This window comes from Dermacentor andersoni, chromosome 11, assembly GCF_023375885.2.
Source record: "Dermacentor andersoni chromosome 11, qqDerAnde1_hic_scaffold, whole genome shotgun sequence".
In the NCBI taxonomy this organism is placed as follows: Eukaryota; Metazoa; Arthropoda; class Arachnida; order Ixodida; family Ixodidae; genus Dermacentor; species Dermacentor andersoni.
In genome coordinates, this window is record NC_092824.1 from 94,024,117 (window position 1) to 94,037,485 (window position 13,369).

A 13,369-nucleotide genomic window follows, 5' to 3' on the forward strand; every position below is an offset into this window, starting at 1 on the left:
GGCGTAACTAGGCTGATGATGAAGGAGCCTTCCATTCGAAATGTCTAAACATGCAGTGGTTACTCTGGAAAACGAGTAGAAATTCTTCAAACCTAGTTTATCGATCTGCGTAGTCTCTTTTTAAAACGGTGTACGCGGACGCCGACAACACTGATTATTGGACGCGATGGCAATCTCGGAGGACGTTTTTCAGTGAGCCACTCCATTCACCGTGATTCCGTTCGTATGCACAATGCGGCGCCACTTTTCGGCACGTGCTAGTCGGAGACGAAAGAAATTACTCTCTCACGTAAAGAAAAGTTAGCAGAAGAGCGTAAAGTACAATTTCAGGCAACGCAACAATGTTTACAAGCAAGATAACTCTCCCTGCGCCGCTTTTTTTTTTTCGGTCACGTGTCGGCACACGGATTGGTTGCACTATTCCACCGTCGAGCGGCGCCACATGTCTCTCTTGCACCGCTTTCAGATCCGAATGAAAAATATATTTCCTTGTTTATAGGATACAAGTATTCTCGTTTTCGTCAATATATGACACGCAATCTTCTCATTCTCACCACAATTCAAAGACATGCCTCCAAGCTTGTAGACACACTTTAATACAGTAAAACCTCGTTGTAACGAAATTGGGTATAACAAAATAATGATTATAAGAAGTGAAATTCCCCTTGAAGTTCTCATATAAATTCACATTGCAGCACATATACAATACTTAAAGGGACGAGGTAATGTTGGCTCTCCTTCAGCTACGTTATAACGAGTTTTTACTGTATTGAAAACGAGCGATGCTGCGTTCTCGTGCCTTTGCCCTCCGACAGTCAACAGCTAATCGTTATTGAGCAAATAGCAGATATCAGTTCATGCGGTAGAGTTTCTATTGTCGAACGCGGACAGTACGGAGAAGATTGGATGGATAACTGACAAAGTATGCAAACTCATCGATGCGGCGTTTGCATCACACAGGGTTGCATGCGCTTAATTATGTGATATTCTTATTATTTACTTTGCTAAATCCGCCAAAACAAGAATGGAAGCACAGAAAGATTGGGCGGGTCGCTGGTGAAATGGCCCAGTACGTCGTGCGTCATAGTTGTCAAAACAAAAGCCATAGCTACGAGAGAAAGAAGGAACAGATGCATGCGCTACTCTCAACAACACTCGACCAGCCGTTGGAACCAGACGATTCTTTTTCTCAGTGGAGACAGACATTGAATATCTCCAGTGACAGCGCAATCCTGCGACATCAACTGGAGGCGGACATTGTTTTTCATGGCAAATCGTATTGTGAGTTTAAGCAATTGCCATAGTTCCACTGATTACTTTTGTAATTATTCACGTTATAGGGTATATAAATCCCAGTTTTATAATAATTGTGTTGTCTGCGACAGACGATTTTGACTAACCCTCTTGTCTCCCCAAAAGGAAAGTCATCTTCTGTACACATGGTACGAATTCATACGATAGCTGCCGCTGACGTCGACTCCTCTTAAAATCCAAGCAGATCAACATTCCTTAAGAGCTAGCTGTTAAAAAACGTGAGATATGCAATTTGTGGAGTGGTTGCTTTCGCCCTTCGATCCGGCGTTCTTTCAGCGCAGCGCGAAATGCCAGTAATGTGCTTCGAATCGCCGAGACGATGCTGACAGCTTGAACGCAAATGTCAGCGTCGATCGACAGCTCACGTTCGCCATCGAAAGAGCCTCCGCGGATCTTGCAAGCGTTCGCTCGGTGCCTTCGCTATAGCACCGATGACGTTTGAACGGGTTGGAATAAATTAGAGGACACTTCAAACGTTGCTCCTTTCAGAGCCCGCGTGATGTGCGAACGTCGCGGAGAGCAATCACGTTGGCAAAGTGAAAGCGCGTCTTCGCGCCGGTCCACCTGTGTTTAGAGGTGCGCGCCGAGACGTCGATAGACGCGCCGACGCTTCTTGTGGGCGAGATCGGCGCGGCACTTAAGTGGGAAAATAAAGATTTATTTATTTTTGAAGTAAATCCAGCTTAGTTTGAGATTTCGTGTTGTTTATTTATTTTGCCTGTCTCGGGCGTAGAACTATATCAAGTAGGGTAGCAGTGAATAACGCAATACAAAAAAAAAAAACAAAAGTAACCCCGCTCTCCACGCGCGTCTGCGCATGCGTGACGTCACAAGTGAGCGCAGCGTGGGATTCCGAAACTTTCCCTCCAAAAGCGTAACATGGCGCAACGAAACGAAACAGCGGCCTCGGAACGTCGGAATCCGGGCTTGTGAGGGTCGTGGTTACTGTAGTTGCGTGCATAGGTGATATGCCTGATAGCGGCATCAATGCGAGAGATGCAACTCGTGGTAAGATAGAAATTGCTGGCCCCGATGTGTTCAAGATGACGGTTGGAAGTTTTCGCATTATTGCGGCCGCTGCATTTGAAGGAGATTTTCTACATTTCTACGTGTCAAAAATATTTTTGCGTGTCTACTGCATGGTGCTGTTTCTTTGTAGCATTAATATATATAATAAAAATGAATGCAACTGGCACCGATAGCTGCGATGAACTGTAAGACAGTTTCGACGTGCAGGTTGAAAGAGAACTGTTTTTCTTGTTTTTTTTTTTCGGGAATAATTGTGCATTTAAGCAATGCCTGCATTTCTACTAATCCACACGTCGTTCATTCAACCTGGTGATGACAAGTTAACAAATTGAGCAAATTTGTTTTCTACCGCGTCATAATGTGTCTCAGCTGAAAAAAAAAAAAAAGACGTTCACCTGCTGCACAGAAAAAAGTATTTTATTCTTTTTTCTTCGGGGAAGAAGGACGTCATAAGAAAAGCTGCATAAGCAAAGGGTGATTAATATTCAGAACAAGTGGTTCCACTTATTGTCCAGTCAGGGAGGTGCGTTATAACATGTGCTGATTGGTTGACAGCTTAAGGGCTGAACCCAGCAAAAGTTAGTCGTAGAAGAGGGTTTTTTTTTTTTTACTTAAAGCATAGTGTATAAACCCAACCTTATTCAGAACAAGTGGAATGAAGGTCAACATATATTGAGAGTGTCACAAGCGTCGGTGCTGGCTTAGCAATTCTAGACGAATTCCCTGACTCTTTGCTCAATGGAAAAATATCTCGTATAAACCGAGGCACATATCAAAGAAGAAAACAATTGCGACTAGGACACAATAGCAAGGCTCTGCATATTCGTGGAGAAAGGAATATACAAACACAGATATGTGCCCATTAAAAAAAATATATACATATGTCGGCTGAAAAGCAGAAAACTTACAAAACGTTTCGTACTTCTCTCACTTTCAACACCTGTGCATTCGGGGCCTCTCAGCCCCTAGTATGAAAAGGCTAGAATTTCAACCAGTTTAACAATGAAGGATGTAGCGAAACGGCCTTTTTTTTAAAATTTGTGGTTTCGGTTTCCACGCCGCCGACTAGAAACGACCACCACGCCACCTCCGGTCGAAACCGACGCGACGCACACTTCTACCTGTGTCTTTCTTGAGCTTCGCGTTGCGACGTAGCACACGTAACACTTGCGTAACCTATTACGTGACCCGCCACCTGTTGGTGACAGTTACACACGTGGAGTCGCGATGCAAGTGTGAATTGTGCGAGCGCCTGCGTTCCGTCGCCCACCGACGACGGCCTTGAGACGGGAAATGATCGGGTGAGTGCTTTCGCTCTGAAAACATATTGTCAAAACGTCTCGTGCACTCGAGAACCCAAGCTTGCTTATCGCACGCGTACAGCGTGCGCCCACGGGAGAGACAAAAACGTTCGAATCAGCAGATAAGAAAAAAGTATAGTGCATGCTCCGCGCTCTTTATCTTGTAGCACGATCTCCCCGCCGCTGCGCTTAGTTATCGCCACTGTCCTCTTGTAGCGAGATCCCGTTATAGTAAATATGTACATCGCAAATTCCTCGTTATATTTAACGTGCGTGCCGGTTCCGTTCGAATCCCTATGATTACTGATATGGAAAAGTAAACGCGATAATGACTCAATACCAGACAAGTGCGATGGGTACTCGATGTCTTAGCGACCTTCTTTTTATTTATTTTTTTTTAGTCGCGAGGAATGATCTATTTATAGGAGCGATCAATGGGTTGAATCATTTAGCACGGGTCCGAGTGCCTTCATCTTGGGGCGTTTGTGTTCTCGTGCTGCTTACTATACGGCAAAAGAAGAATCACATATGGAACTAGACGTTACGCGCTTGTTTTGATGTCGGGAAACGCAGGCACTGCATATAGCTATTGAAGCACACGGCTCGAAATCGCCCATCTGTTGGCTCACTTGCACCTTCCTGCTCGATGAATACACCGGCAAACTTTGTTCTGCCTGCCAAGCTAGACGTCCGCGGAGCCAAGTAATGCTGCAGTGCGGACATGTTGGTGTGTCTTCTTGGAAGATACATGAACACATAGACACGGGGCTGTCTTTAGACGCTAGGACCGTACTTTATGTTGTCCTCGTCTCTATACGCTACATTAGTATTCCAAGAACCCATGTTGTTGGCAGGGAATCTAACGTAGATATCGATGCCAGATTATTGGGACAACCGTGAAAGGGGGTCGGATCGTGTTTTCCGCGACCAGTGACGCATAAAAAAACCAATATACATAGAGCATACCACCTGGCATCAAGAACGTTGCAAAATTTGGTGAAATAATGTGTGGCATGAGTGTTTTGTATATCCCAGTCACGCGGGTCACTTTTGATTTCGATCGAGCACGATCGGGATCGAACTTCACGATCGCGATTGTCTCCTATGCGCAAGCTGCAGGCACTCTCAGCCAGTCGCCCCCATTCATAATGGCGTCGGCCAACACCTCACTGGTATACTCTCACGTTCATGCGTTCCACTCACGCGCCCTTCGCAACTAAGCGTGAGTAATGACGTGTCAGCGTAGTCATGGGTAAGGGCCGACCTGTGGACTCCATAACTGCATAACCACAAGGTGAAACCGTGCCAACTCATCTGTACACACGATTTCTCCCACAGCACTTCACTTTATTGGGTAAGTTTGGACACGGGTTTTTCGCTTTTCATGTCGAAGAGAGAAAAAAACTAAAAGAAATGTTTGTTTTTTCACAGAATTTTCTCCTGTTCCTTTTTTCCCTGAGCGCTTACATCTCTACTATACGACTATACTACATCGTTGCTACGGCGCGGCTGACGTGTCTAACATCTCTTTCCGCATTTTCAAAACAGATTTGTTTTTTACATATTTCTCTAGCGCGTATCCATCATTAATTTGCCTCTTTTGCAGTTACGTTATGGTCTGATATGTTATTATTATAGGTAATGTTTACTAACAAGTTAGCGAAACGATTAACTTACCACGGCAAATTGGCCATTCGTCTGTCGTGAGCACGTGCCAAATTTAACATACAACAACAACAACAATAATCAAGATCATGATGGCTTAGTTAACATCAATAATAGAAACGCACTCAGTCGCTGGCGCCCGATTTCCACCTGTAATGTTCTCAGCTAGTACATGCCACTCGATCTACGTGAGCAGCCCACGAAACAACCATTTCAGGTCCAGCGCGTGCAGGCATGGCGCAGCGAGAAAAGAAGGAAGACGACGACTGCGAAACATGAAGTCGCTGTTCTTTCCCGCGGTCGCCCTCTGCCTGGCCTTCCTCTGCCAGCGGGTCGCGGTCGCCTCCGCGGACGTCGACGCCGCCAAAGGCGCGCGACCGTCGCGTCGCGTCAGGGTCCAGCTCTTCTACGAGACCCACTGCCCCTACAGCCAGAGCTTCATCACGAAGCAGCTGTGGCCGACGTACGTGCGCCTCAGCGACCGCCTCAGCGTCCGCCTGGTCCCTTACGGCATGGCCCGGAAGAGGGAGGCCGTGGGCGCCGACGGTCACAAGACGACCGAGATCTCGTGCCAGCACGGCCGCAACGAGTGCCTGGCCAACATGATCCAGGCGTGCGCCGTGACACTCTTCAAGGGCACCTACCGGCTGCTCGCGTTCGTCGTCTGCATGGAGTCCTCGACGACGCCCCACCGCGTGGCCAAGTCGTGCTCGTCGCGAGTCGGCGTCGACTGGGCGGCGCTCGATCGATGCGCGTCTTCCCGGTCGGGACCCCGGCTCCTGCTGAAGATGGGCCACAAGACGGCGTCCCACCGGCCGGCGGTGCCGTACGTCCCGTTCGTCGTGGTCAACGGGAAGCAGGGCGACGACGTGCAGAGCAGGGCGGCCACGGACTTCTTCGGACTGGTCTGCTCCATGTTCGCCGAGCCGGCCGTGCCGCCTGCTTGCGTCTCGGAGCAGCAGCAGTCGCAGGAGCAGCCGGAAGTCCCCACGGCTTCGACGGCAATGCTCGAGCTGCGTGGATTGGGCTTCGAGGCGGCGGCGCCGACGGCGGCCAGTACGGACGAGGCCGCTGCGAAACGGACATAAATGGGGAGAGCGACGCGAACAAGTTGTGTGTGTGTGTTCTTTTAGTGCATTCGTTACGTGTTTTGTCTTTCTGACGCCTCTAATTGAGTTTACGTAGGGGGTTCGCCGACGGGTAGCTTAAGAACCTTGTGCGAATGTCCGCGCTGATGGAAAACGTTACAATGGCTCGGTATAGTACGTGCTGCCGGGCTAGTCGGTTCATACTGAACAATTTCAGAACATAAAACTTATGGCGACTTTGCAAAATGGAAACAAAAAGAGGTAGTGTACAAGGTGAGCGTTAGCCCTCAACTTGTCCCCTCCCCCTTTCTGTTTCGAGCATGCGCTCATAGATCTTATGGTCAGAAATTGTACGTTACAAGGAGTTGCACTACAGTGGTCGAAACTACTGGCAAGGTATGATGTCATCTGGGAAAGATTATTGCAGAGGCAACGTATTGGACAGCGCATGTAGAGCTAGGGATAGCAAGGTCGCGCCGTGTCTTGGCACATGAGTAAGCCCGGGGAAGGAGGAAACAAGGCGAAGGAGGAGACTACCACGCGCGTTAGGAAATCTGAGAGCTAAGATGAACAAGCCCGTGGCACAGTAATCTTCGAAGCGTGTCAAAAGAAGAAACACGCAGAGGAAACGCAGTTGAATACAACGCGTCCTTGAGTTTCTTTAGTCAACTGCATTGTTGCGGTAACTCTCTGCGGGCTTTACCGTTGTTTCGGTGGTCCTTGTGGACGATGGTCATGGCTGCTGCCGGCCGCCGTCAAGAAATCAGGTTGGCCCGTCGCAAACAAACTCGCAAGCGTTTTCCAGGAGCCGGTTTCCTGCCGTGCCTCTTATTAGTTATGATTATTAGAGAAGTTAATCGACGGGAGACTCGGCGACGCCCTTCTTTTTCTTTAATCGTAGCCACGGAGAGAACACAAAACGAAACAAAGCATGGTGCACACACACACTTCTGTGCGTTTTTTTTTCTCATGGTTGCTTAGAAATTATTCTGGGTAAATATGCACCATCGTCCATTGTATTGCATAATGCGATGCCCTGTTAATAAAGAAAAGGTAACCTGACGCACTGCATAGGAAAATACTCGTGAGAGACTTTCCGGCTAGCAACAGAACACAGTGACTTCGCCGGTGTCACTGGACAGGACCTTACGTATAGACACTTATAACATGCAGTGTCCCTTGGTCGTGACTCTGGGTATCCTTCCTTGTTGGTTAATTTAACTGTAATACAGTTAGCAGCTGCGTCGCACTACGCGAGAGAGGGAGATAGAGTAAACATATTTATTATGTGAATGTTGCAAATGTTTCAGTTCCGCGTCGATTTCTATACTGTGCAAAGCACGAGCCCTCGGGCGGTCCTTGGTCGCTGCTCTTGAGCGCAGCTAGCGTCCTCTTCTGGCCAGACATGGCGATATGACAGCCGCTGCAGACATTTCCAAGATGTGTGACCAGGGGAGGTATTCTGTAAGAGTCGACCTAGTGGACATGTCTATTTCGTCTGCTATTGAAGCCCTGATTGGCTGGGCTGGACTGCGTATCCGCAGCAACCAGGCGCCACAGCCAATCAGCACTTCGGCAGCATACGAAATGGACATGTCCACTAGGTGGACTCTTAGACAATGCCTCCTCAGAATACGCTTTGGCGGTACGTTTAGGCCGCGACAGCGTTGCCAGTAGGCGTTCGTTCGCTATTCACAAAAAATGGGAGCGCTGGAAAAAAAGACCCTTTTGCGGGAAAAGACCTATCATGTATTTTGTTTTCATTATTAGGATTCATTTCCGCATGTTATCGCACGCCTTATGAGGTACGCTTACACAAGCAGAGCAGACGTTCTGCACGGGGAAGCGCGGCAACTCACGTGCCCTAGTCGTCGTTTCTGTTTTTACGAACTGCGACAAAGTGGAATGGCAAGTTTGGCGATCACAGAGCCTGCAGCGTTTTGCCAAGAAAAGCTTGCCTTGGTGTTTTGTCGAGTGTCACCTCTGTCGACTACAAGAGAGAGAGAGAAAGGCAAAGGAAAGACAGGGAGGTTAACCAGAGATTATCTCCGGTTGGCTACCCTGTACTGGGGGAGGGGCAAGGGGATGCGATAGGTGAGAGAGAGAAGGATTAAAAAAAAACTACACACACACACGCACGTGTACACAAACTGTTTCTGTGGGCACTGTCACGTAGCCCGCAAGGGCGTTCCTACAAGCTATGTCGACTACAAGCTATGTCGACTACAAGCTATGTCGACTACAAGCTATGTCGTTTGAGAATCCGGCTAAGCTTCAACCACTGAGCCCGTCGGCGCTATGCAGATATTGTGGCCAGAAGGCAGACTTATGCCATATGGCATGGGGCTTGTCAGAAAAACAGCAGTATTGCCATGATAACTCGGCAAACATGGGAGCGCTGGGAGGCGACCCTGTCCTGCTCGGATCTCGAAGAGCAGCGAGCCGTCGTCGAAAGAGCACGAGCAGCGGCTTTCGCCAACGGTGTCCCGGACTAGAGAACCAACCAGTCTTCCCGTAACTCAATCCTTTTTTGGTTTTAAATAAAAGTGTTTATCATCATCGTCGTCGAGTAGATGATGGCGGTTTACTAAAATTTCATCCGTACCCCACAGTACTTGTCGGCCTGTCGTCTTCTTCGTCTGTGGCCCATCATGCTCGTCGGCTCAGTCGCTTCCGCATGCACTGGAATGCCAGACCGTTACGCCATATCTAGCTCGGCCGACAGAATAGCTGCCAGCATTCCATTGCTTTTGGAGCCTTCCACCAACCAGTCCACAAATTTTATAGTTATGCTGTGGATGAGAGAGAGAGAGAGAGAGAGAAACATTTATTATGCTAAGTGAGGAAGTCCTCCGAGGGAGGATCCCTTAGTCCAGGACTTCTGCGAACCGCGCGACGTCCTGGGCCCGCCGGATCATACGGCGCTGAGTTCTTGGGGCTGAGGTTTTCTGTTCAAATTTAACCGGGAGTATTTGCAGCAAGTCACAAAGAATAAAAGAAAGTTAAATAAAGGCTTTCAACCGTGCATCGTGCAAGAACTGCAGTAGTGTCCTTGCTGCAGTTCTTGCTGCAAGAACACTCCGCAGGACCGAGATGGAGAGCACAGCTTCTCGGTGAGACAAACGGTACGACTCGGCTTCCAAGATGGTTGCTTCGTCTCCTGAGTCTGCTGGAGCCTATTGGGAAGCTTAACAGTCGCGGGCGAAGTCGATATGGGCGGAGTAGGACGCATTTCGTTCGTTCGGAGCAGCTGCGCTTTTATAGCTTGGACGTGACGTCATGGTGACACCTGAATCGCGGTGTCACGGTGAACGTCATCGTTGACATGTCAGAGAGTTTAGTAGTCGGCCATGATGCCGGCGGCACAGATGCTCCCACGAGCCACAGAAGCCACACTGACAAAGACATTCCCGCATGGAGCGCCAACCAGCGCCGGGACTCACGGGTACACGACCGCAAACTCGGCGGCCCTCGTCGCTCGCCGCGCAGCGGTAGTCGTCATCCCAGGCGAGCAGAATCGGAGGAGGCGACCGGCCGGCACGAGCGATCCTCGTGGTGCGCGGCGGCCGCCCCCCACTGAGGAGCCGCCGATGACAAAGCCGGCGGTGCGGCTGTCGTCATGGCTCCACGTTCGCGCGGTAAAGGAGGCGGCGTCGGCGTCGCCGTGCGGTCGTCGCAGCTTCTGCTATGGCTAGTGGTGCTGTCCGCGGTCTTCGTCAGGGGGCGCGCGCTGCGGGGCATCATGGGCCGGCGTCGCGTCGACTTCTCGCAAATTCCCAAGACGGCGCGCATCCAGGTGTACTACGAGTCGCTCTGCCCGTACAGCATCGCGTTCATCACCGAGCAGCTGTGGCCGACGTATGTGCGCGTCGGCTACCTCATGGATGTCCAACTGGTGCCGTTCGGCAACGCGTTCAAGGAGCAGCAGCAACAAAATCTGTACGTGAACCGCCAATTTGGACCAACACAGCTTCGCTGTACATACGATGACACTTACAAAGTTCATGTTGTAGCTGTTGTCAGATTGAATTGTGGGGTTTTACGTGCCAAAACCGCGATCTGATTGTGAGGCACGCCGTAGTGGGGGAATCCGGATTAATTTTGACCGCCTGGGGTTCTTTAACGCGTAACTAAGTCTAATTATACACGGGTGTTTTTTACATTTCGCCGCCATGGAAACGCGGCCGCCATGGCCGGGATTTGATCCCGCGACCTCGTGCTTTGCAGCGCAACACGAAAGCCACCAAAACCACCGCGGGTCTCTTGTCGGATTGAATGCGGTGTGCCATGAATACGGCCGCTGCGGAAGAACGAGATGCATTCATACGCAATGCTTAGCTTTTACAGACTGTTTCGAGATCCCCGAATCATATCTGATTAAAGGGACGGAAACGCTCTATTAGATTGGAAGATCAATGACAGCACACGTTGTTAGTTGCGGATAGTCGTTGTGAGCGCGACAACGAGGTTTTGTACGCTAGTAAGGACATCGAAACGAGGTGCGTGTGGCGACACCACGTTGAAATTTTCTCACCAACTCACCTTCACGTCATATACAGTAGTGCCTTCCAAGGTGCACTGTCAGTACAATTTTGACAAAGGAGGTTATGTTGCATACGCAAAGGCTGATTGCATAGAGAGCTTCGTGCGCTTTGGTGCGCACAATTTCCGCGAGCAATTAGGCTAAACAAATAACAATTAACACTAATAATTAACCTTTTTTTGGTACCGATGTTTAGTGCCAGTGTTTGTCGGCTTTGCTACGAACCCTGCTTTTGTTGACGTTTTGTCGTGAAGATGAAGGCATACCAATTTGACCATGCATGTTTCGGTTCTCGAAAATGTAAATTTCGCTTTGCTTTTTTGTCCGCTAACAGTCTGCTGTAGAACTTCACATGGAGTTTTCAAAGCATATATAGTGGGCCACTCTAAGCTGAGTATCATTTCTTTAGTGGCTTTGAACACCAACGAGGTGGTGGTCAAGGAGTTTTTACCACCTACGCTTAAGATCCATATACCCATAAACCTTACATCTAATATTCCGGCGCGGAGTGTGGGAGGTTCGTATAAAATCTAGATGGTCATGTGGTGGTCCTGGATGTGGATGATACGGAGATTACTTTTTTTTTTTTCGTATGGTTGTTCATTGTAATGGGAGAAGGCGTTCGTACCACACCACGGCGTTCATACGTATACATTCCCTGTGTTCGCGTACTATACTGTCTACCTGTCAGTTATGACTGTTTTGTCCTACTCCGCAGCGCGCAGACTGTATTAGAAATTGATGTATTCCTATGTATCGGTTCAGTCTCTAAGAACACATTTTCCCCAATTTTGGCAAAAGATCTGTACAGTACGATTACAAGCATATATACTTATCCGCTTGTGTTTGGGCGGAGGCTCTCTACCACGGGTATAGCGAAATAAATTTAGAACGTTCCTCGCCAGCGTCTGCATGTAGCGAATGAATGGTCAAAGCGCATATTGGATACAACGAAGGCATTTGCGTGTTGGATGCGGCTTCGTTATAACGAGACTCGACTCCGTAACAACGTTTCCGGCCACAAATACCTTCTACAAATAACAAGGCCAGCGCCGACAGTAAGAGCCGCGGTTAGGTGCTGGCTCAACGCAATGCCAGCGCTTGATTCGAACAAGCTCACCGGGAAGTGTTGACACTTTTAAACTTTCCCTGTAGGAACCCCGATTCGTTATCGTACAACGTCTGTAATCGTGGCTTCCCAGCAGCGCTCGCGCAGAACGCTTTGCCCTGGGCCGCCGTCAGGAGCCCGAGTACAAGTACAGCTGCCAGCACGGGCCCGAAGAGTGCTTCGGCAACGTTGTACAGTCGTGCGCGGCGAGCATCTTCAACGACACCATCCTGTCGCTGGCCTTCGTCACGTGCATGTCGCTGGCCGAACACCCCAACGAGGCGGGTAAGGAGTGCGCCCGGGGCATCGCTCGCAACTGGAACGCCATCCAGCGGTGCGCCAACGGCGGCAAGGGACGCGCGTTGCAGGTATGCTTGATTCCTGCCCGGTCCTGTCAGACGTCGCGTCCTGCCAGAATCGGTTGGAAATCTCGCTAGGTGCGGCTGTTGATGCGACTTAAGTCGCTTGTATAGCGGTATACTGGAAACGATAGTCGTACCAACGGTTGTACCAACAGCCGCACCCGGCAAATTTCCAGCAGGTTCTACAACAGTCCTGGGTGCGGTTGTTCACACGTTCGAAAGAACAATGGCACCTAACAACATTACGAAAAGGTTCGATCAGATTCCGACAGTGCGCTACTATCTGTCAGACGCGGTATCACGCCTGCAACAAAAGCAGGAGACAGGTGCATGATGCTATTCATCTTGCGAGCCGTCGTGCAACCTGTCGTAGCGGCAAACCCAAAGATTTCAAACAGCTTACATCGGGTTCCTACGTGGGTTCAACAGCGCATATGGGGCGCGTCGCAAGTCGTGTTTGACGCGACGGCTCGTTCGTACCACGTGTCTGCTGAAAACGATAATGATAGTGTGGCATAACTATGTGATACGTGTAGGACGAGATGAGCGAGCGCACGTGGAATCTGGACCCTCCGCACCACTACGTGCCCTGGATCGTCATCAACGGCGTGCACAACGACGAACAGCAGTCCATGGCGCAGACAGACCTGCTGCAGGTTAGTGACAACTCGCTCAACGAACGGCGAGCTGCCGTGGCGAGCTGTGACGTGAAGGCCTCTCCATCTCTGCAGACTTCCGAGTCGCATCGCTGCTGTTGCGCCCGCGAAGCCAAGCGGGTCTGGGCCTCCGAGACCTCCGGCGCTAAGCAACACGCTACGACGGAAGTCTCGGAGGCGAGGTCGCAAGTAGCTATAGCGGCAAATTGACGGGCTTTGCGAGCTCTCAATTAATTTTACTTTAAGTAAGGCGTCTATCTGGCTAGGGGTGTTGCAGTGGGCAGCCCTTATGTCTTTATTGAA

At 49.7% G+C, this 13,369-nt stretch overlaps 1 protein-coding gene across 1 annotated transcript in view; it reads left to right on the plus strand.

Annotated features, from left to right (window-relative positions):
- LOC126539068 (uncharacterized) overlaps positions 1 to 13,369 on the plus strand; it is a 60,493-nt gene that overhangs the window by 44,955 nt on the left and 2,169 nt on the right. Inside the window, exons 2-5 of the mRNA XM_050185780.3 lie at positions 5,527 to 6,395; positions 9,982 to 10,336; positions 12,146 to 12,416; positions 12,947 to 13,066. Of these exons, the coding sequence (XP_050041737.2) occupies positions 5,527 to 6,395; positions 9,982 to 10,336; positions 12,146 to 12,416; positions 12,947 to 13,066 (1,615 nt within the window). The remainder of the gene's footprint in view (positions 1 to 5,526; positions 6,396 to 9,981; positions 10,337 to 12,145; positions 12,417 to 12,946; positions 13,067 to 13,369) is intronic.